At 41.3% G+C, this 22,989-nt stretch overlaps 1 protein-coding gene across 3 annotated transcripts in view; it reads right to left on the bottom strand.

The window, feature by feature from the left end:
* SLC75A1 (solute carrier family 75 member 1) overlaps window positions 1-22,989 on the bottom strand; it is a 98,621-nt gene that overhangs the window by 50,986 nt on the left and 24,646 nt on the right. For all 3 annotated transcript variants that reach the window (XM_084859916.1, XM_084859915.1, XM_084859917.1), the window contains exons 6-9: window positions 22,120-22,308; window positions 18,744-18,852; window positions 17,086-17,188; window positions 8,659-8,767 (exon numbers count right to left, since the gene is read on the bottom strand). In XM_084859916.1, the coding sequence (XP_084716042.1) occupies window positions 8,659-8,767; window positions 17,086-17,188; window positions 18,744-18,852; window positions 22,120-22,308 (510 nt within the window). The remainder of the gene's footprint in view (window positions 1-8,658; window positions 8,768-17,085; window positions 17,189-18,743; window positions 18,853-22,119; window positions 22,309-22,989) is intronic.

Genomic DNA, 22,989 nt, shown 5'->3' with positions numbered 1-22,989 from the left:
TAAAGCCTCCTCAGACAGCCACTTGGCTTTCTTGCATTTCTTTTTCTTTGGGATGGATTTAGTTGCTGCCTCCTGAACAATGTTACGGACCTCTGTCCATAGTTCTTCAGGCATTCTGTTTATCAGGTCTAATCCCTGAAATCTATTCCTCACCTCCACTGTATATTCATCAGGGATATGATTTAGGTCATACCTGAATGGTTTAGTGGTTTTCCCTACGTTCTTCAATTTAAGCCGAAATTTGGCAACAAGAAGCTCATGATCTGAGCCAGTCAGCTCCAGGTCTTGTTTTTACTGACTGTATAGAACTTCTCCATCTTTGGCTGCAAAGGACATAATCCATCTGATTTCGATATTGACCATCTGGTAATGTCCATGTGTAGAGTCGCCTCTTGTTCTGTTGGAAAAGAGTGTTTGCTATGATCAGCGTGTTCTCTTGGCAATACTCTATTAGCTTTTGTCCTGCTTCATTTTGTACACCAAGGCCATGCTTGCCTGTTATCCCAGTGATTTCTTGACTTCCTACTTTAGCATTTCAATACCCTATGATGAAGAGGACATCTTTTTTTGGTGTTAGTTCTAGAAGGTGTTGTAGGTCTTCATAGAACCGATCAACCTCAGCTTCCTCGGCATCAGTGGTTGGGGCATAGACCTGAATTACTGTGATGTTGAATGGTTTGCCTTGGATTCGTACTGAGATCATTCTGTTGTTTTTGAGATTGTACCCCAGTACTGCTTTTCCCACCCTTTTGTTGACTATGAGTGCCACTCCATTTCTTCTAAGGGATTCTTGTCCACAGTAGTAGATATGATGGTCACCTGAATTAAATTCGCCCATGCCTGTCCATTTTAGTTCGCTGATTCCCAAGATGTCGATGTTCAGATGTGAATTTGTTTAAGGTTCTTCAATATTCCCTGACCATCTCTCTGTCAACCTCAAGCTGCATTCCTACCCTTTCAGCCTGTTTGTCACATATGCCAGATGGGACACAGATCCTCTTTTGGAAGAAGACTGAGCCAAAATAGTTGAGTAGTTCTGCTTTTACTTTGTCACCTGTCAGCATTTTGCCAACTTGAGTGCTACTCCATTTCTTCTAAGGGATTCTTGTCCACAGTAGTAGATATGATGGTCACCTGAATTAAATTCGCCCATGCTTGTCCTTTTTAGTTCGCTGATTCCCAAGATGTTGATGTTCAATCTTGCCATCTCATGTTTGATCACCTCCAGCTTACCTTGATTCATTGATCTGACATTCCAGGTTCCTAAACAATATTGTTCTTTACAGCATCGGATTTTCTTTTCACCACCAGACACATCCACAGCTGAGTGTCCTTTCGGCTTTGGCCCAGCTACTTTCTGGCGCTACTTGGAAATCCATGGGGTTTTCTTGGCAAGAATACTGGAGTGGGTTGCCATTTCCTTCTCCAGTGGACCACGCAAGCAAACTTCACTCAAGTAACACAATTATTTCCCTCATAGCAATAGATTAGAAGATTGGTGCTAACCATCAGGCTTCTTCTCAGGGCATTCCTTACTCACTGAATGATATTGTAGGAGAAGTAACTGCTTTTCTAAACTGTCCCTACTGTTCCCTTCTTTACTTCAATGGCCACTACTATTTTTGTGGGTGCCATGATCTAACCCTTTCCCAGACTGGCGCCCTCTAGATGTGGACTACAACTCCCATAATCCCCAGCAATCATGGGCATTGTAGTCCAACACATCTGGACAGCACCAGGCTGGGGAGGGCTGATCTAATCTCTCAAGCTTTTAATCACTGATGTCAAAATTGACCACCAAAATTCATTTCTATGATATCTTTAAGTATATGAAAGGGTTACAGCTGGGAAGGGGAAGGATTTAGTGGGAAATCAGAGGCACCATCAAGCAGTCACCTGCTGTTTGTGACACCTGCAGTTCAGGGACCATGGCTTAGCCAGTCCCATAGTTTTCCCCAAGATCTTTTGGATCTTCTGGCTTTACCCATACCCTTTATTGCTTATATATAGCTTTCCAGTATGTCCTCTGTACCTGTGTCACAAATCTAAACATTCTACTGCCATCTTCAGAATGGCTGCTGGTGATGTGCATCTGGAGATAGAGGCTATCCTTGTTGTGCTCCTTACTTCATGAGACATGAGCAAGTCACTGTGAGTGTGTGACTAGAGTTCAGAAGGTAATGGAGTGCACAAACCACAAGATTTGGTTTGGACCCCATTTCAGAAAACAGCCTGATTCAGGGGTTTCCCTATGCAGGAAACCTTCAAAATTTCACAAACATCAACTAAAGATTTTAACAATTTAGAATGGGGATTTAGTTACAAATTAGGTGAGATCATGGGATTAGGAAATAAATTTATTGACAGATGGAAAGCTCTAAGAATTAATATTAATCCCTTTATTCAAGCAGCATTAGAAACCTGGAAGAAATGGTGTCAAATCCTCGCTCCAGCACCATTCCTAATAATTCCATTTGTACATCATCCACTCTTTCATGAATCAGATAAATTGAAAAGATATGCCAATTGGAAACAATCAGGTTTATACAGAGTACGAGATCTATATATAGGCAGTAGTCCAAAATCAAGTCAACAAACTAAAGAAATGTTACAAGATAGAACTACAAACTGGCTACAACAATTACTGTATTTCATAGCAAACCCACAAATTAGAGAACAAACATTACACCCACTAACAAATTTTGAGCAAATTATAATCCAACCAAAATTAGAAACAAAAGGATTAGTCTCTAAAATATATAACATGTTGATTGTTGAATGAAAATAAATATGGATCTACAGTGGGAGTAAAACAAACTTGGGAAAGGGATCTAGGATGGCAAATTGAACAATCCACATGGGCTAAAGCGCAGACAAGTGTACCTTTTAAATCAACATCTAGTAAAATTAAAGAAAAGTATTTAAAAATGGTCTACTGGTCGTATCTCACCTCAGTGAGAATGACTTATTTTAATAAAGCTATATCTCAAAAATGCTGGAGGGCATGTTCAATTACTGGCTCGTATTTTCACAAGTGGTGGACATGCTCCACAGTTAATCACTTCTGGGAAAATGTATTTAAAGGGGCTGAGAAAATCAGAAAACAAAAAATTTAATTTTTGCCAGAATTAGGTCTATTATCTCTATTTGACGGAGCAAACAAAAACGCAAGACACAAAGAGCTTTTGACTTTTATGTGGGTGGCAGCTCAACTATCTATAGCATCATTGTGGAGAAAGTAAATAGCAAACCCAGTGCCAATCGGGAGAAAAAAGTTATGCTCTACCGCCCTGATGGAGAAATTAACAAACCAGGTTTGTTTGTTTAAACAAACTATAAGGGCAGCTTCTATGAAAATTGGGCAGGTTTTGTGCATTTTACAAATAATTCAAACAATATAGAACCTCCATACTTGCATGGATCCTGTTGGAATGATGCCTTAGCATAAATGAATGAACATCATTAATAATGATTTATAAATAGAGGCAAGAGGTTGTCTACTTTCTACATAAACTTGGAATCCTGAAATTAAATAATTAATGCAAAATAATTATGCAAAATAATTCAATTCAATCTACCTAGTGATTGTTTTGTTTTTATGTTATTGGTTTATATGTTTATAATGAAACAATATGTATTATATCAATTTTTATATGAAACTTATATTTGGGGGGAAATTCAGAAACACAGGTGCAAAGGCTTGTGAGTTATGAACAGCACATAAAGGATGTTTTGTTCTCTGCTTCATTGGCACCAACGTCACAGAAAATGCAATAGGACAGGGGTGGACAGTGGATATGGGGCATGCAGAGGCAGAGGGACTTGTTTATCCAGCAAGCACCTGACAGTTTCTTGGAAACCAATTTGCAAGACTGTTTATTTCATTTTGGGAAACATATTAGGTGGTAGAGTGATTCTGTAAGAATGGGAATTGGCTGCTAAGTAGTGTACTTCTCAGGTGTGTGGGAAATGTTTTGTGGTTATGCTTCAGAAAGGATGAGAGAGGGTGAAATAGTGGATGAGTGGTCTAAATAACGTGAGTTGCAAGCAGCAAGTTTCATGAATTTGAAACTTGGGACAAATGGAGCAGCACAAACAGGTGTGTGGGTAAGTTGCCAACTTCAACATACAGCATGGTGGGATTATATGTACCCTCATATTTTTAAATGACGAGGCATTCATGTTAAAATTAGTGCAGTTAATAATGTACTACACAGCGCAGTTGACATCCATCTTCAATCAAGTACTCCAGATGCCCAATGAAATTAAGGGAAACAGGGTGGTGAATATCTGTGGTGTGTTATATTATTATTTATTAAATGAGTGCCTGTGGTATGGATTATAACTGAACAAACACTTTTGAGGTAGTTGCAGTGGCAGCTGGTGCCTATGGGCTGGCCGGGCAGATGATAGGGTAGCTAACTGCGGGCAGAGCCATGTTTAGGTGGAGCCAAGATCCACAACAGGCAGCGATCTCTGGCTTTGCCAGTTCAAAGACTGTAATGTTTCTCTTTAGTGCTGCTCTGTGCCCACTCGGGGACCTGTGTGCCTTGGCCAGGGCAAGAGGCAGATCTGAATTACAGCCTGCCTTTATGATTTCAGAAATGGGGGTCAGCCATTGCTTCTTTGTCCCATGCTATGTTTTCTGATAACTGCAACACTACCAGTGACTAATTCAGTCTAAAATCCCCATTATGTCACCATTTTGGAACTGAGCCAGACCTCATGGCCACAGCATCTGGCTTAATTTTTGAACTTTTCTGTTTCTTCCCCCATCTCCAGCCTCTTGTGCCACCTATTCTGATAAAGAGTTCTAGAGAACGCAAAGGCTTGCACAATCTTTTGCAGTATTTTAGTTGGTCCTAATAAAGGTATTGCCTAACTGTGAATTTTGGATTCCCCCCCTCCTTTGATTTTGGTAATTTCAAGAAGTAAGTAATTTCAAGATCATAAGTGAAAGGAAGAGGGTTGGAAGTGGTGGTCTCACCAATGCAACAACACAAAAGCACACATTTGGACCCACAGTATTCTTCTCCAGCAGCAATCCATTGCACAGAAAAGATAAACTGAGGCAAGTACTTTCGAGATCATGAGTCCCCCTCGAGGATGCTCTGCTTGGCTTACATGTATAGGAATCTTGAACATGCCCACTTTGAAGCAGAGTCCAGTGTCTCGTGACCCTGGGTCACGAGACAATGGATGCGGGCAAGGTAAGCTACTTGGTGGAGGAGGCAGAGGGCTGCAACCAGAGCCAGGCATGTGTGGAGGAGGCTGAATTGAACTGTAGTGCAGGTGGTTTGCTTGGAGATTGGATTCTTTGGGGCTGGGAGAGGGAATGTTGTGTTGGGGGGAGGCTGTCAGTCAGGAGAGTGGGTGATGCCTCCACACCCTTAATAAGAAATTGTGTCTGGGTACTCCATTTTGGTCTGCTTTTGAGAAATGGTTTGAGTGTACATTTGAAGTGTAAACTACAGTCAGTGCAAATCCTGATTTGGCATTACATCTGAAGTGCCCCTCTCTCTTGCTACTTTTGAAATAGGTATGAACAGGTCTTCTATTGCCTTATTTCTGAGATGGATCAATATGAAGTTTGTTTTTTGCCGCACTTGTTTGAAAGAATTTCTCTTGAAGAAAAAAGAGCCATTCTCAATTAATGAATAATAAATTATATTGGCTTTTGCTATTGCCTTTTCTGTTCCCTCTCCTTGAATATTCATTGCAGCTGTTTTGAGACTTCATATTTTTGCTTCCCTGCCCTATGAATACACTAAGACCAATTTTGCATCCCCATCATAAGAGGATTAGGCATCCATGCATCAGCACCGAGAGACTCACACCCAGTCCTCAGAACTGCTGTCACTGCTGGCAGGATGAAATACAGAACACGTTGCCAGTGCCTTGGGGCTATTTCTTACATTACATTACATTTCTTACATTACATTACATTATTTCTTACATTTCTCTTGTTCACCAGAGTTCACCTGCAAGTCTTATGCCAAAAACCCCCATAACCAAATAAGGATTTATATATTTGACCTGGTTCGCACAATCACTGCAGCCCACCTTGGCTTATTAGCCATGGTGGGTTGCAGCACCCATGGACGTCAACTTGACAATCCAAGCCCTGCCACCACAGTTTCTCATTACATGTGAACCTGGCAAGGGTGGGTTGTTGGGGTCGTTGACAAACCACCCAGAACCCACGGGCTGTTTTAAGGTTGCAGGTGGCTTGTCAACTACTCCAACAAACCACCCTCACTGGGTTCACACATAAGGAGAAGCTATGATATGCCCAGATTAATTATTCAGGATTAATATTAATCCTGAATATTAAAAAAGGGCAGCTGCCACAACAGGAAGCCCCATGGGGATATTCAGTCACAGTGGCTTCTTGTTACGTGCTTCATACTTACAATGACCCACACACAAATACTTTAGGAGGACTATGCACAGTTCCCCTGGGTTGAGCAATTCTCAAGCAGATCCACTGTTCATTAGAGCTGCCGCTTCCATCAAGGTCTGCACACAGGGACCATCCATGATGGGTAAGTGTGTCATCTGAAACCAGACAGCTTCCTGTGGGGTGGGTTAATTTTTTTTTAAACAAGCCATGGCAACAACCAATGTTCTCGGGGTTGTTTTACTCATGAAGGGTTGGCAAGTCATCTGAACCTGGAACACTCAAACCATTCTGAGTTGAGGGAAACGGTGAGCAAGTCACTCAGCAAGAACAGCAAAAACTTCTGCTGCTCTTCACAATCATGGCCAAGCCACCTCAAGCCTCCCTTACCAGTGGCAGCCCCTCTTAATGGTGCCCAAGCGGCACCTTGGAGGCTCTGTCACTGGTTCCCCGCCATAAAAATAAAAATCGTATTTCTGGCAATTTGTGCAAATGGACTTAAAAAAAAAAACATTTTTTGGTCTTTTGCTATAGCAGAATAGCGTTATAGCACCATGGAGAAATTTTAAAAAGGGGAAAGCAGCTGATGAGAGCGGGAATAGCACCCTGAAAGGTTTTTTTTTTTTTTAAGAGAAAAGCTTCAAATTACTGACTTTGCAAGGGCATGCCCAGGGTTTAAAGGATGGACCTAAACTTGAAGGGGTTTGTCCTTGTAGTTCACACCTCCCTGAGTCGGCATATCGTCTTTATCATAGAAGAGTGCACGCCACCCCACCTCCCATAAAGTGGGGTGGTGCACACTTTTCTATGAAAAAGGGAGGTGTGAACTACAAGAAGGACACCCCCAAGGGTCTGGTCCATCCTTTAAATCCTGGGCATCTCCTTGTGAAGTTGGTACTGTGAAGTGCTTTTCCCCTTTAAAAAAAAACACTTAATGATACTATAGCACTATTCTGATGGAGTGACTGACAGCTGCTGGGGAGCTCATGTTCCTGTTCGATTCCCCCCACATTGTACTGCTGGTACCTGATGTTTTCACTACTTTCCCCATTCTGTCAGTGTCTTGGTCAGTTTCATCCCAGCTCTCCTTAGCTGGTTCCCCCCTCCCTTTAAATTTCTTCATGGTGCTAAAATGCTATTCTGCTATAGTGCTATTGCGATAGATTGACCAAAAAAATCAAAGAGAAAAAAAGGCAGTGACCGAAAGGGGTAGTGATCAGAGCAGGGAGGGGGTCAGGGCAGGCAGACAAACAGGTTCTGTCACGCAGGACCCTGTGATACTGGGTGGAGGACCAAGATGGAAGGAAGGGGAAGGAGGGGGGAAACAAGCTGTGACGAGCCAGATCATCTGTCAGGCGCACAAACCACACACTGTGGGTTGTTTGCAGAAGAACCCACAGCACGTAGCTTGCCACCCATGATGGACTAGTGTGTCATGAGAATGTGCCCATTAGATTTTCACAATTGTAAAATCACTTTTTCAAATGAGTACAATTGTGCAAATTGCCAAGGACAAATGTACAGTCCTCTCATGGAGGCACCCGTTTCCATAAACCCAGCAGCATCCCCTACACAATCCCAATGCTCCTGCATGGAGCCCACTGCAATGATGATGTTGCTGTTAGAAACAATGCTGCCAATATGCAGGTTGAATAGAGATGGATTAAACAGACCTATAACATTTGTATTCCAGACATCCATTAGAGCAGAATTGCTAATGTAAATAATAATAAATTTGCCAATTTGCAGAGCAACTACAAATTCAGTAACCCTTAAGAATATCTGAACACGTATTATATACACTGCAAATCTGAGACATGCATCTATTGTAAGTTGGAAATAAGTTCTTATATATAGCTGGCTCTGTGATGATCTGTTTGATGATGGAATTGGCTTCAACACCAGAAACAACACATTAAAGACAAATCAAAATGTGTTGCTCCAGTCCTTCTGGCAACTTACAAATCTTATTTATAATCCAAAGGCATATAACGAAAGCCTCTGCCCAAGCTGCAGGGAATGAAGAAGTCCTCATTATTATGGACCATTGTACATTAACTGAACATGAACCTTTTCCCTGTCAATGCTTTGTATTCTCTCATAAGTGGAAGTAAAGAAATCAACAGGATACATTAAGAGTTAAATGGAAGAAAAAGTATTTTGTTCTGGAAAGTCTTGAAGTGTGTGTGTGTGTGTGTGTGTGTGTGTGAGAAGTAAAGGGAAAAATAACACATTTTAAATGCTAAAAAGAAACCTACCATTTTAACAATCTTTAGTTCATTTCCTGGCTTAATTTGGCGAGTGTAACCTCCCTGGATCACAGCCATTGTAATTCCAATGAAGAAAAACATCTTCCCTTGCTCCATACTAAGAGAAAACAGAGCACCCCCCAAAAAAGAAGAAAAAAGCAGAAATTCAATCCCTTGTTCACTACAGCTGGAAAAGTTCAATAATTTTTAAGAGTGCTGAAAGAGTCATTTCTCCCTGTAGTGTATGCATACTTTCCCCCTCTCTTTTGGTCATGTGCTCACCTCTGGTCAAGTTTTTGAAATAATACAAAAATCTGCAAAACGCATTTGACCAAAGAAGACAGTATGATAAGTCTGACCAAACTGCCTTGAAACTTCCACAAGAAAGAAAAAAATCATGATGATCTCCAACTCTACCTTTCAAAAGAGTTGAGCTAGCACCTGAATTAAAAAAGAACACATGCACTTTTAGGTATCCAATTAGCCCTCTGAGTCCTAGTCAGTGGAGACTAAGGGCAGTATCCAATTTGACACCACCACTAACATAAATTACATTGTGCTCGAAAAACCAGAAAACCCATCACACTAGCAAATGCTATTGCCGTTATGCTAGAGGTTGCTTATGCTAGTGCAACATAATTTATGCTAGCAGTAATGTCAAATTGGACATTGCCCTAATTAAAACAGGGCCCTACGAGCAAGACTAGACCAACAAAGAAAAATCGCTGTATGGATTTTGTTTATTTGATTTATATCGTGCCTTTCCACCATAAATATGGCATTCAAGTCAGTCAACAATAATACAACCAAGATTAAAATAAACTTAGTTAATACAATCATAAAAATAGATTAAGGGGCTGCCTACATGCTGCTGTTGCCAGGGCCAACCACGTGTGCACTGGGAACCAGCAGTGCTCAGCACCAGCGGTAGGTCCCTGTTGGATCCTACCCTGTGTTTTAGGAATAAATGTATTATTATCTGGAGAAGAAAAAGCAAACAGTGCACCTGGTTTTCTTTTTTTTAATAAAAGAACCTACCCCCTTGAAAAAGATCACATATTGAAATTAACTGGGAATAAAGAACAATCCATTCAGCTGTCCTCCCCGCCCCCATTGGATTTTTTACAGCTGTTCTTGATCCCTTGTTGTTCCACAAAACAAGACCAGCTTCCTTTTTTCTGTTCTTGTCCGAGAATGTGTCAATTTGATTTAGGGGCTGAATGCAATTCCAGAACCTGCACTCCTGGAAAGGTCAACAGATAGCTTAATATCTCGAACAACTTGCTCATTCTAGAGTAGTCAAAAAATAAAAGGGAGGGCAGACCAGGAGCTGAAAAAATTGGAGTTGCCAACTGCTAAGTTTTAAGGACACCTGTGGGTTCTACCTCACCCAGTCAGGGAGATCCAGCATCTAAATAAGTGCTGAATCTCCTGCCCCATTCTTAGCATTCTACTTAAATGTGACAAAATCAATGAGCCTAATTTGATCTTGCAGAAGATGGAGGAGGGAGAAGTAGGAGAACGTGTCTCTGGTGCTGGAGACAGAAGTGTTTTATTTGATATAAATGTTCAACGCATTTTGGAGAGCAATTTTCTCTTTGGTCAGGAGTAATAGTCTAACAATGAAACAAAATAAACCAGAATTAATACATGTAATTCTTTTTAAAAATGGGATAAACACACAAAGAGACAAACACTCATAATTCTATTTTTTAAAAATTCCCTATCTACAAGCCAGTACATTCTATAAGTTTGTCCCTATCTCATATCAGTAATATATCTACTCATTTGAGGGAGTTGCAATAAAAACATTTTTTTCTTACATGTAAAATATTTTGTCATTCCATGTATAACAGCTCTCTGCAGAACTTCAATTGATGCTATTTACCCACATGTCAAACATATCTAAAACATTAGAATTCTCCATTAGCCACAAGAATCCTCTACTTGCATCGCTACAAGAATGTAATCACAAAAGATTTTTTTAAAAAACGATGATTACAAATTTTTTGAAAGTTACAGTTATCCATCCTTAGTTCTTTGATAGGAGTTACCAAAACACTCCACATTCATAACTGCTTAGGGATTTTATTATATTGAGCAGTATATAAACATTACGAAATAAATAAATAACTACACCAACTGTAGGAGTACTTTAGCCTGAGTCATTTATATGCAACAACTTATTACAGCTCATCCATCAACTGTGGTGGATTCTGTCATTGTGCAGTACCGCTAACACGCCGATACTGATTCTGCTGATACCTATATAACTGAGAGGCAGTTCTGTAGAGCTTTCTTTGTAAAAATTGATCACAAACTGGCTGGAAAATCAAACTCTTTGATAAGACCCAATGAAGCCAAAGTTGTTAATGACATAATCCAACGAAGTTCTTTTTCTTGTCAGCAGTCTGTCATTACCTGTAACATTCTCTACACCCCAAAACAATATTCCATCAAGATCATGTGCTGCTTCAGATGATGGTTTACCAAGGGAGACCTTTTCCTACTATGATGCAAACTGGACAGATGTTCCCTTATTCTACCTTAAGGGGTCTGGAAGTCTTGCCAATATTTAATTTATGGCATGGATTGGATGGCATAAATAACCCCTGGACTATTGCACACTGTAAAGGTAATGATGGACACATATTGTTTATTAACAGGGTGAAATGAATTTATCACCATCTCAGTAAATTTACAGTAGGAACAAAGTCCACATGGATGCTGTCCTTTTGGTTTGTGGGTTTGAGAAAGTACTGACTGACCGCTAGTGGTTTTGCTGTATGTGGAGTCTGTCTGTACTAGGCAGTCCTTAAGGTTACACATTCTTTTGAATGATCTAAGAGGGCTTTTGTGATGCACCATGTAAATCATGTACTAAGTGGCACTGGCTAGGGATACAGTTTTGAATTTCTTCTGTGACGGGATTAAAAGGGAGAACACACATAACTCTATTGCATGTTGTCTTCTCACAAAGTGTTAATAGAACTTTCATAACATTTCTAGTCCTTGTTTTTTTAAAACATCTTTTGTGTGGGGTAGTGATTACATTCTTGTAGGGATGCGAGTAGAGGAGTCTTTATTTTATTTTTTATTTATTGCATTTATACCCTGCCTTTTTTCCTCTTGCAAGGAAACCAAGGCGGCTTACATTAGCCTCCTCCTCTCCATTTTATCCTCACAACAACAACCCTGTGAGGTGGGTTGGGCTGAGACTCTGTGACTGGCCCAAAGTCACCCAGTGAGCTTCCATGGCCGAGTGGGGACTAGAACCCAGATCTTCCAGCTCCTAGTCCAACACTCTTGCCACTACACCACACTGGCTCTCTTGTGGCTAATGGAGAGTTCTAGTGTTTTAGATATGTTTGACATGTGGGTAAATAAAATTAATTAAAATACTGATATTTACCAACAGAGAGCTGTTATACATAGAATGACAAAATATTTTACATTTAAGAAAAAAATTTTTTTTTGTTTTTACTGCAACTTCCTCAAGTGAGTGAATACATTACTGTTATGAGATACATGGGCTTGTAGATAGAAAAAAATGCTATAGAATTTATGAGTGTTTGTCTCTGTGTGTGTTTATCCAATTTTTAAAAAAGAATTACACATATTTATTCTGTTTTATCTTGTTTTATTGTTAGATTATGGATACTGATAAAGGAGAAAATTGCTCTCTAAAATCAAATATATAAAAATTTTATATCAAATAAAATACTTCTGTCTCCAGCATGCTCTACTTTTTTCTTCTTCCCACTTCTGATCTTACTAGAGGCAGAAAACCAGGATGAGGTGAAGGTGGCAACTGAACAGACCTTAAGTTGGGGAAAGTCCACACCTGAAATTTTCACATGAAGTAAGAGACTTCTTTCTGGTAAGTAAATGATCAACATCACTAAAACTGACTCTACAAGAGAGATTATCAGGCAAGAGGTGATGAATGGTCAACTCTTCTCTATGCTAAACTTATGAAGTTAGTATGGCAGCTGAAGAATATCTGTTCTGGGCATTTGGGGATGTTCACATACTATACAGTTTAGAAATTTTGACATGGTCCCTTAGTGGCAAAGCAGCTGCTTTAGTTTAATTTTGCTTTCGCTTCTGTTGTTAGTACTTGTTAGTCATACCCAAGCAGGAACCAGAAGAAGCCTTGTTTTCTACTGGATGTTTGTGGAATTATTACAGCAGCAAATACAATACAGTTTGCTGTGTCGCTGTCCATACTGCATTGCTGCTATAAAGAAATCTAGAATTTTCACTTCACCTACAATTTTAGATGCAAAAGACTTAAGTTCTTGGACAATTCTTGTAAATCACAACTAAATTGTTTCTCATGGAAAAACATTTCCATGCTCAGAAATTAGAAGCTGATCCACACAAGTGGCTTCTTATGCCCCCTGACAATGGTAGGGCAAAGAAAGGCTTTATGGCACTGCTATCAAACTGGAGAAGGAAATGGCAACCCACTCCAGTATTCTTGCCAAGAAAACCCCATGGAACGTATCACAAGGCTAAAAGAGATGATGCCGGAAGATGAGCCCCTCAGGTCGGAAGGTGTCCAATATGCTACTGGGGAAGAGCAGAGGGTATTTCCAAGTAGCGCCAGAAAGAGTGAAGCGGCTGGGCCAAACCCGAAAGGACACTCAGCTGTGGATGTGTCTGGTGGTGAAAAGAAAATCCGATGCTGTAAAGAACAATATTGTTTAGGAACCTGGAATGTCAGATCAATGAATCAAGGTAAGCTGGAGGTGGTCAAACATGAGATGGCAAGATTGAACATCGACATCTTGGGAATCAGCGAACTAAAATTGACAGGCATGGGCGAATTTAATTCAGGTGACCATCATATCTACTATTGTGGGCAAGAATCCCTTAGAAGAAATGGAGTAGCACTCATAGTCAACAAAAGGGTGGGAAAAGCAGTACTGGGGTACAATCTTAAAAATGATAGAATGATCTCAGTACGAATCCAAGGCAAACCATTCAACATCACAGTAATTCAAGTCTATGCCCCAACCACTGATGCCGAAGAAGCTGAGGTTGATAGGTTCTATGAAGACCTACAACACCTTCTAGAACTAACACCAACAAAAGATGTCCTCTTCATCATACGGGATTGGAATGCTAAAGTAGGAAGTCAAGAAATCACCGGGATAACAGGCAGGCATGGCCTTGGTGTACAAAATGAAGCAGGACAAAAGCTAATAGAGTTTTGCCAAGAGAACACGCTGATCATAGCAAACACTCTTTTCCAACAGCACAAGAGGCGACTCTACACATGGACGTCACCAGATGGTCAATATCGAAATCAGATTGATTATGTCCTTTGCAGCCAAAGATGGAGAAGCTCCATACAGTCAGTAAAAACAAGACCTGGAGCTGACTGTGGCTCAGATCATGAGCTGCTTCTTGCAAAATTTCGGCTTAAATTGAAGAACGTCGGGAAAACCACTAAACCGTTCAGGTATGACCTAAATCATATCCCTGATGAATATACAGTGGAGGTGAGGAATAGATTTCAGGGATTAGACCTGATAGACAGAGTGCCTGAGGAACTATGGACGGAGGTCCGTAACATTGTTCAGGAGGCAGCAACGAAATCCATCCCAAAGAAAAAGAAATGCAAGAAAGCAAAGTGGCTGTCTGATGAGGCTTTACAAGTAGCTCACGAAAGAAGGGAAGCGAAAAGCAAGGGAGAAAGGGGAAGATATACCCAACTGAATGCAGAGTTCCAGAGAATAGCAAGGAGAGACAAGAAGGCCTTCTTAAATGAACAATGCAAAGAAATCGAGGAAAACAACAGAATGGGAAAGACTAGAGATCTCTTCAAGAAAATTGGAGATCTCAAGGGAACGTTTTGTGCAAAGACGGGCATGATAAAGGACAAAGAAGGCAGGGACCTAACAGAAGCAGATGAGATTAAGAACAGGTGGCAAGAATACACAGAAGAACTATACAGGAAAGATCTGAATGTCCCTGATAGCCATGATAGTGCGCTCACTGAACTTGAGCCGGACATCCTCGAGAGTGAAGTCAAGTGGGCCTTAGGAAGCATTAGTAACAACAAAGCTAGCGGAGATGACAGTATTCCAGCCGAGCTATTTAAAATCCTAAAGATGATGCTGTTAAAGTGCTGCATTCAATATGCCAACAAATCTGGAACACTCAACAGTGGCCACAAGACTGGAAAAGGTCAGTTTACATTCCAATTCCAAAGAAGGGCAACGCCAAAGAGTGTTCAAACTACCGCACCATTGCGCTCATTTCACATGCCAGCAAGGTGATGCTCAAAATCCTACAAGCTAGGCTTCAGCAGTATGCGAACCGAGAACTACCAGAAGTACAAGCTGGATTTAGAAGAGGCAGAGGAACTAGAGATCAAATCGCCAACTTTCGCTGCATCATGGAGAAAGCAAGAAAATTCCAGAAAAACGTCTATTTCTGCTTCATTGACTACGCTAAAGCCTTTGATTGTGTGGATCACAACAAACTGTGGCAAATTCTTAAAGTGATGGGAGTACCAGACCACCTTACCTGTCTCCTGAGAAACCTGTACGAGGGTCAAGAAGCAACAGTAAGAACCGGACATAGAACAACCGATTGGTTCAAAATTGGGAAAGGAGTACGACAAGGCTGCATATTGTCACCCTGCTTATTTAACTTATATGCAGAGTACATCATGAGAAATGCCGGGTTGGATGAATCAGAGGTCGGAATTAAGATTGCTGGGAGAATTATCAACAACCTCCGATATGCAGACGATACCACCCTAATGGCAGAAAGCGAAGAGGATCTCAAGAGCCTCTTGTTGAGGGTGAAAGAGGAGAGTGCAAAAGCTGGTTTGAAACTCAACATTAAAAAAACTAAGATCATGGCATCTGGCCCCATCACTTCCTGGCATATAGAAGGGGAAGAAATGGAAGCAGTGACAGATTTTACTTTCTTGGGCTCCAAGATCACCACAGACGGTGACTGTAGCCATGAAATTAAAAGACGCTTGCTCCTTGGGAGGAAAGCTATGGCCAACCTAGACAGCATAGTAAGAAGCAGAGACATCACCTTGCCGACAAAGGTCCGTCTAATCAAAGCTATGGTTTGCCCAGTAGTAATGTATGGCTGTGAGAGCTGGACTATAAGGAAGGCTGAGCGCCGAAGAATTGATGCTTTCGAACTGTGGTGCTGGAGAAGACTCTTACGAGTCCCCTGGACTGCAAGGAGGTCAAATCAGTCCATCCTAAAGGAAATCAACCCTGACTGCTCATTGGAAGGACAGATAATGAAGGTGAAGCTCCAATATTTTGGCCACCTAATGCGAAGAGAAAACTCCCTGGAAAAGACCCTGATGCTGGGAAAGACTGAAGGCAAAAGGAGAAGGGGACGGCAGAGGATGAGATGGCTAGATAGCATCACGGATGCAATGAATATGAACTTGAGCACGCTCCGGGAGAGAGCGCAGGACAGGAAGGCTATGGTCTATGGGGTCACGAAGAGTCGGACACGACTGAACGACTGAACAACAACAATCAAACTGTGAGCACTGATTTCGCTAAATGAATTACAGAGAAACAGTTATCTAAACAATAAACCCTAACAAAGCTCTCGATAATGATATGATGGAAATAGAGATAAACAAAGCCATGGGCATCAGCACCTGGCACCCTTGGGCAGCTGCTGGGGCTTGTCCTCCTCAGCAGGGCCCACTGGCACAGATACTTGCCTTGGCTCACCCACCTGCTCCTTCAGCTAATCTGGCAATGTTTGGGTCTAGGTGGACATCCACCAATTTGTTTCCAACAATGCCCTGAAATGCCTGATGTAGCATCACTCCAGAGCGCTGTGGGAAATTTAAATGGTAGGCAGCCTCCCAGACTCAATCACTGTTGCCAGCTAACCCTGGATCCACATGGGGAGCACCTTGCCAGGGCCCACTTCACCATGGAGCTGGCCTTCTATGGATTCCGAATGCTGCCTAAATGGTGCAAAAGAGCATAAGCAAAGCCAGTGTGGTACAGCATGCTGGGTTTAGCCATGGAAAACTCAAATTCAAATTTCTGTTCAGCCATGAAACGCCATGGGTGGCCTTAGGTAAGTTACGCAGGAGAGCATTGCTGGTAGGGTAAATTGCTAAACAGAGTTACTTGGGAGAAGGGCATGATTTGAATGTAGCAAGGAAAAAAGAGGGCTATGTGGATGCCCACTCACAGAAGAGAAGGCTGTCAACTGAGTTTCCACTTAGGATTACAAAAAACAACACTAGAGGAATTCTCTGAATCAGAGTTGATTTTACCCAGGGGAGAGAGGAGATCTAATATTGTATACAACACAGAGCTCAACTGAGTAAATACAACAATAGAACTTAATTATTTGGTTGTATCAGTCCCCTTTTAGGCTCATGATTTTTGCACACAAAATAAATATCATATGAAATACCTGCTGAACTGGAAATGTTGATGGACAAGAAAACTCAGTGTATATTCCAGACCAGAGAACAGGAAGAGATATAGGAAATACACCAGGCCTAGGATCTTGAGATCTGTTAAATAATAAAATGCTCAAGGCCCAATTGTAACCATTACAAAAGTCAGCATGCAGGGTCATCCCAACACAATGCATCTACCAAGCAACCCTATCGTTTGCTAACCACAGGTCAGGATCTGGCTCCAGTTGTGGAATTAGGAGATCAGGAGGTAAATTAAAATCAAAAGGTAATAAAAGTCCAGTGCAGATGTAATGCTGGTTACTTGCAAATTATGGTTCACAATTCAGGAGCCAGCCCCAGTATGTACACTCTTCTCCTGCTCCTTCTGTGGCCTGCCTTTTCACAGTTTAAAGTTGCATTTCCACCAGCACTAACCATAATAAATGCTAATCAGGCTCTCTCTTAATCAGGGCTTGCTTATTTAGTTCAAACCCTGTTTTCCTGGTTAAGATGATTAGTACTGCTGCAAATGCAGCTCTCAGTAATGATTAAGGCAGACAGGGGGAGGGGGAAGGGAATTCACACCAGAGAAAGGAGCGGGAAAGGTATTTATTTATTTATTCATTCATTCATTTCATTTCATTTCTATACCGCCCAATTGCCGAAGCTCTCTGGGCGTTTCACAAAAATTAAAACCAAACAACACATAATAAAACAATTTAAAATATATCATGCATCCCTGAGGCTAGCTCCCAGTTTCCAAGCCATGATTTGCAATGAGCCAATTATATCTGAACTGGACCTCAAAGATGTGAATTCTGAGGCACTTTGAAAACAGCCTCACCTCTGACTTTAATTATTTTAAGAATTTTATGTGTCAGATTTTAAAGATAATGTAAGTTGTGTTAAAGGTGGGGTAAAAACGTTCTAATTTAAAAGGGCTCAGACTTTTACATACCTACTCTGAACAATTCCCTTAGAGAAAGCATTTTGCCCCTACATACTTTGTTAATTCATCCACATATAAGAGGCGTGAAAGACACCAATGCTGTTACTAGGCCTTAGTAGTCCAGAGTAACTGTACCTTTCACCAGGATTATCTAAAAGGCAGAAATCGAATGAAGCATGAGTTAAAGTTAAAACTTGGAACTCATGCTTCATTCAATTGCTGTAAGGCATATTACAAACAGAAGCTAACTCAGAGCACATAAGTAGGGTGGCACTTAAGAAATAAGGTTGCTTTCTATGGAGAAATGCTTCATAAGTGTACATATTATTTGGTTTTACACATAAGATATACAAATATACAAGTGCTCTCATGTCAAGTCAGGGCAGTGATTCCTCTGGGTAGTATTGTTGCCCTGAGTAGTATCAGTAAGTGGCCTTTTGCATTCCTCTTACCTAATGTCCTTTCAGTGCAGAAGTTAAAAATAGTTCAATGTTATACATGTAAAACATTCCAATTGTCTAGGAGTTATATAAATGTATAACTTAACCATGCGAATACACAAATATGACCAGAAAAGGGCTAGCCCTCATTATGGTGAAAGAGAATACAAACATTTGCAATATGACGATTAATCCAAAGGAGAGGAAAAAATAGATTCTGAAATAGTCAAGAAACTTCATAACGGAAGTAAGATTTATAACAGAAAATTTAAGAACTTGCTCTCTTTTGGAGGGGTTTCCATTCCTTGGCTTACTGCAGAGAACTGGAATAAAGCCCAAGGATTGATCAGGCTAGCTGCTGACTGAAAACCACATATCACAGAGGACACCTAAGAGAAAATAAGAAATATGTCTTGAGGCTGAAGGAATCACACAGACATACAAAAAAGAAAATCTGAAGTCCCCCACACAACAGAACTTACTGGAGCTACAAATCATAACACACTACAGATTTAGGTTGTATATATTTAAATACATCTAAATGCTATTGATCGAGATTCCTTTCAATAAAAGCTAGAACATGTCAGACAGAGATATTGTGTAAGAATTCAACATTAAGCAAGTCCAGTATAGGTGTCATGGGTTGACTGCAAAGGCAATCCATAAATTCAACCAGGCAGAGGCAAATATTTTGTGCCACAATGTGCATACACATAGATGTCAACAGGCACCATAGACAAAATTAACCACAGTTTATCAGTTTTGGTTAATAAAAAAATGGAGGAGGTGGAGGGGGGAAGATGTCAAAAGGCATGATTTTTGATTAAGCCAACTTTCTGCAAAGTTCAAATGAAAACGCAAGGAGATAGCATACAGGATGGATGTGGGGGTGCCTGTTTGACAATGGATGAGTTCAGATGTCATGATAAACCATGGTTTATGGTGATGGTATTGAGCATAGCCTCCTCACCCTGAGCTTGCATGCTCCCCTGAAATTCTCCGGTGCAGCCGTGAGGAGGTGTTTGGATGCGTTGGCTTCCATTTTTATTAACTAAATTGGATAAACTGTATTTAATTTTATCTATCTTTTGTTTGACACAAACCAATTTCAAACCATAGTTTAGAGTTCAGATAACGTGCTAAACTGTGGTTAATCTAAAATGGAAGCGTCTCATCTCCTCCTCACAGCCATGGTGGCAAAGGAAAGGCGATGAGAGGCTAGGCTCATTTTCATCATGATAACCTAGCCATCCCCTCCCCACCGCCCCCAAGATTGTTTTGTGGGAGAGATGAGGAACAGTCCTTGCACTCTTGCTGCCCTTCCCCTGCTTCTCCCATCAATCTGAACTAGGCAATTTCATTGTTGTTTGAACACAGGAATGAACACCCAAATAAATAATAATCTAAATCAAGAATGGGGAACCTCCTTCCCATGGGCCTAACACAGCCAAGGGAAGTCCCCATCCAGCCTGCCAGCATCCCTGATCAGAGATAAGGCGGTTACCCTGCTCCCCTGCCCATACTGCATTAATACTTTTTAAAAGCCTCCACTTGATGCCAATAGAGACTTTTAAAAAAGCCTAATTACAGCAGGGGGGGGGCCCTGCTGGGGAGGGAAGGGCTCATCCTCTCCTCCCCAACACTGAGACCTCCCACAAAAAGATCACCTCTCCCCCACTGGAATCAGGCTTTTAATGTGTGAGTGCGCGCGCACGCGTGAGTGTGGTGGGGGTTGTCACATGGTGGGGGCTGTCACATGGTGGGGCTACATGCCAGCAGTAGGGTGGCCCCACCCACTTTGGGATGTGGCCCCACCCACTACTTGCCTAGAACCAATTTGGCTCTCGGGCTGAAAAAGGTTCCCCACTCGTGATTAAATGCAAATTTAGTTCGAAATTCACTTAGTTCGAAATTCACTTGGTAATATGAGACAACATCTCCCCAACTCTGCATAGTTGTAGCATCATTTAAAAATAATACAAAGTGTATTATTTTTGTATTCTAAAAGGAGGAGGGAGACCACATATGCAGGGCAGCTCTGGCCTCCACATTAGCCAGAAGATCTGAAAGGAGGTTCCATGAATGTGACCTGTCTTGTGCACAGGCATTCCATGCAGTTTGGAATCCTGCATGATTATGGTTCCAAATTGCATGAAGTGCATACAGGTGGATACACACAGGCACATTTCAAACCTTCCAACTAATGTGGGGAGGTCAGCAGCAGGGGTAGCCACACATGGCAATATTGGGGATGGGGCCAGCATGAGCGGTCCCACTACCCTCTCCATGCTTTCACTCTAGGTGTGGAGGGAATTGCTGAACACACTTTTATACAATCTTGAAATCATTGTTTTGGATTTTTTTAATAATTAGATATTTAAATTAGTTTCATTCTCTATATGATGTTCAAGGACACATTAAGCTACAATCTTGTACCCACTTTTTTGGGATTAAGACCTGTTGAGCGCAATGGAACTGACTTCTGACTGTTGAGTTGACATGTATAGGATTTACACACTTAAGCCCCAGATTAAGGGGTAGCGGTGGTGGGGAGAGCCCATGATCAAATAACCACAGGAACTACTTAATCAGCAAGGTCATTCTGAAATTAATCTAGAACTTTACTTGCACCCTACACTACCATCCAACAGCCCCATCCCCACTCCCAGGACCCATCCAAACCATTTCTTAAAATCAATGCTCTCCTCATCATGTGCTTTGTCATCAAGTACTATGTTACCTTTATGAACTGAATGATTTCTAACACTAAATAAATACCCAACAGTAGCTGAAGATAGCTTGCGGCAAGGTGAAGTTTAATACATGTCCAACACATGTTTAGTTGTTGCAAAATTGCCAGAGAGCACCATGAAAAGCACCTTTGCCACATGTCATTAGTGACCTGGATCACGTGGCACTGTTCTTCTTTTACACCCATATATCATGCTCCAACTAGGATGTGTTGTGCAGTTTTAATCATTTAGGGAAGAATCCTGTGGCCCCTGGACATTGCCTGAGGGGCCATACGATTGTGGGGATTCTCCCCTCCAAGGTCGGAGACACCTCTCCAACCTCGAAATGAGGAGATGGAGATCCGCCCCCGCCCCCTTGCAGCCAGCACAGAAAGAACCATGCTGGTTAGTGTCCAAAGTCAGAAAATCAACCCTGGAGAGGGGGAAAAGGGGGCATTCTGGTGGGTGGGGAGGGGAGGAGACCAGAGAGGCCAGAATACAAGCTGCCCTGAGCCTCTTCCAGGCCTCCTTTCCTCCCCCTCCGAAGCGCCATCACTAGACCAGAAAAAAAAAAGCCCATCTAGCATAAAACCCAGCAATAGGAGGTTGGGGAGGTGACAGCCCATCAGGGCACTGGATACAGGGAAGCGTCCAAGTTCAGAAGCTTCCGTCGTGTGAGGGCGCAACCCATAGGATTGGGCTCTTAATGGGACACATGGAAAACTTCCCAATGGATTGCACCTTTCACATGCATGCAACATGCATGGGGTTCCAGTCTTATTTTACAGACTTGGAGCAGAGCAGGACAATGCCTTCCTTATCTGGAGCAGATACTACTTAGATATCGAGCCATATTCTCTCTTGCTCTCTGCTTCTTGTTCTGTAAGACCAAGATGGCTACTATCAGTTTCCAAAACATGTTACCCGCTTTTCTTTTGGAAGCGTCTCTGGCAATAAGATGTAGATGAAAGCCAAGTCAGTAATTGCAAAGATGACAGCAAATGTAGCAGATGGAACATAGAAGAGTTCTCCTTTCTCTGTCTCCATGGAGAGATATGCTCCAAGCATAGGACCAAGAGTAAATCCCAAGGAGAAAGCCACACCAATCATTGCCTAGGGAAAAAAGCTAGTATTTATTTACGAATATTTCTACCTGGCTCTTTAGTTCTAAAATAGCTTCTAGAGCAGCTAATACTGACATGTACCATTTGATACAAGTTTATCTATAATTACACATTCATTTTTTTTTTTAAAAAAAGCAATGCATTTTTAAATGTTTTATGTTGTACTGACAATATGGGGGTGGGGGGGGGGAGAACCTTTCCTGTAAGCTGCTTTGAGGGTATCACTGGGAAGCAGGCAGAAATTGAATTAAATAATAATAAACGGTGAATGGCAACAAAAAGAAACAATACTTTTCTGAAGCTTTTAGGCTGTTGTTCAAATACAAACTTCTTAGAACATCCCTAACAATCTTGATTGTAGCAATAAGATTTAAAATGTGATGGCAAGAAAATAAGTTCAGACACAAAAATAATCTTGTATTTATTGGGCTAATAAATATGTCTAAGCCCGGATAGCAAGATTTTCATGTTTGTCACACTTGAGGACAGTAATTTCAGAGTAAGAATATTGTAGAACAAATGCAACACCTAACCAATTGTTGCTTGACTGCTGCCACATTATTGAAAAATAGTATGCTTAGGCTGCAATGCTAAATACACTGGGAAGTAAATCCTATTGAATTTAATGGGACGTAATACTGAGTAAACATGCTTAGACTGCTCTGTTAGC

The sequence above is a fragment of the Heloderma suspectum genome, chromosome 5, assembly GCF_057233095.1.
Source record: "Heloderma suspectum isolate Gila_16-S chromosome 5, 16-S_ref, whole genome shotgun sequence".
Lineage (NCBI taxonomy): Eukaryota > Metazoa > Chordata > Lepidosauria > Squamata > Helodermatidae > Heloderma > Heloderma suspectum.
This window is presented reverse-complemented; position numbering and strand designations above follow the sequence as displayed.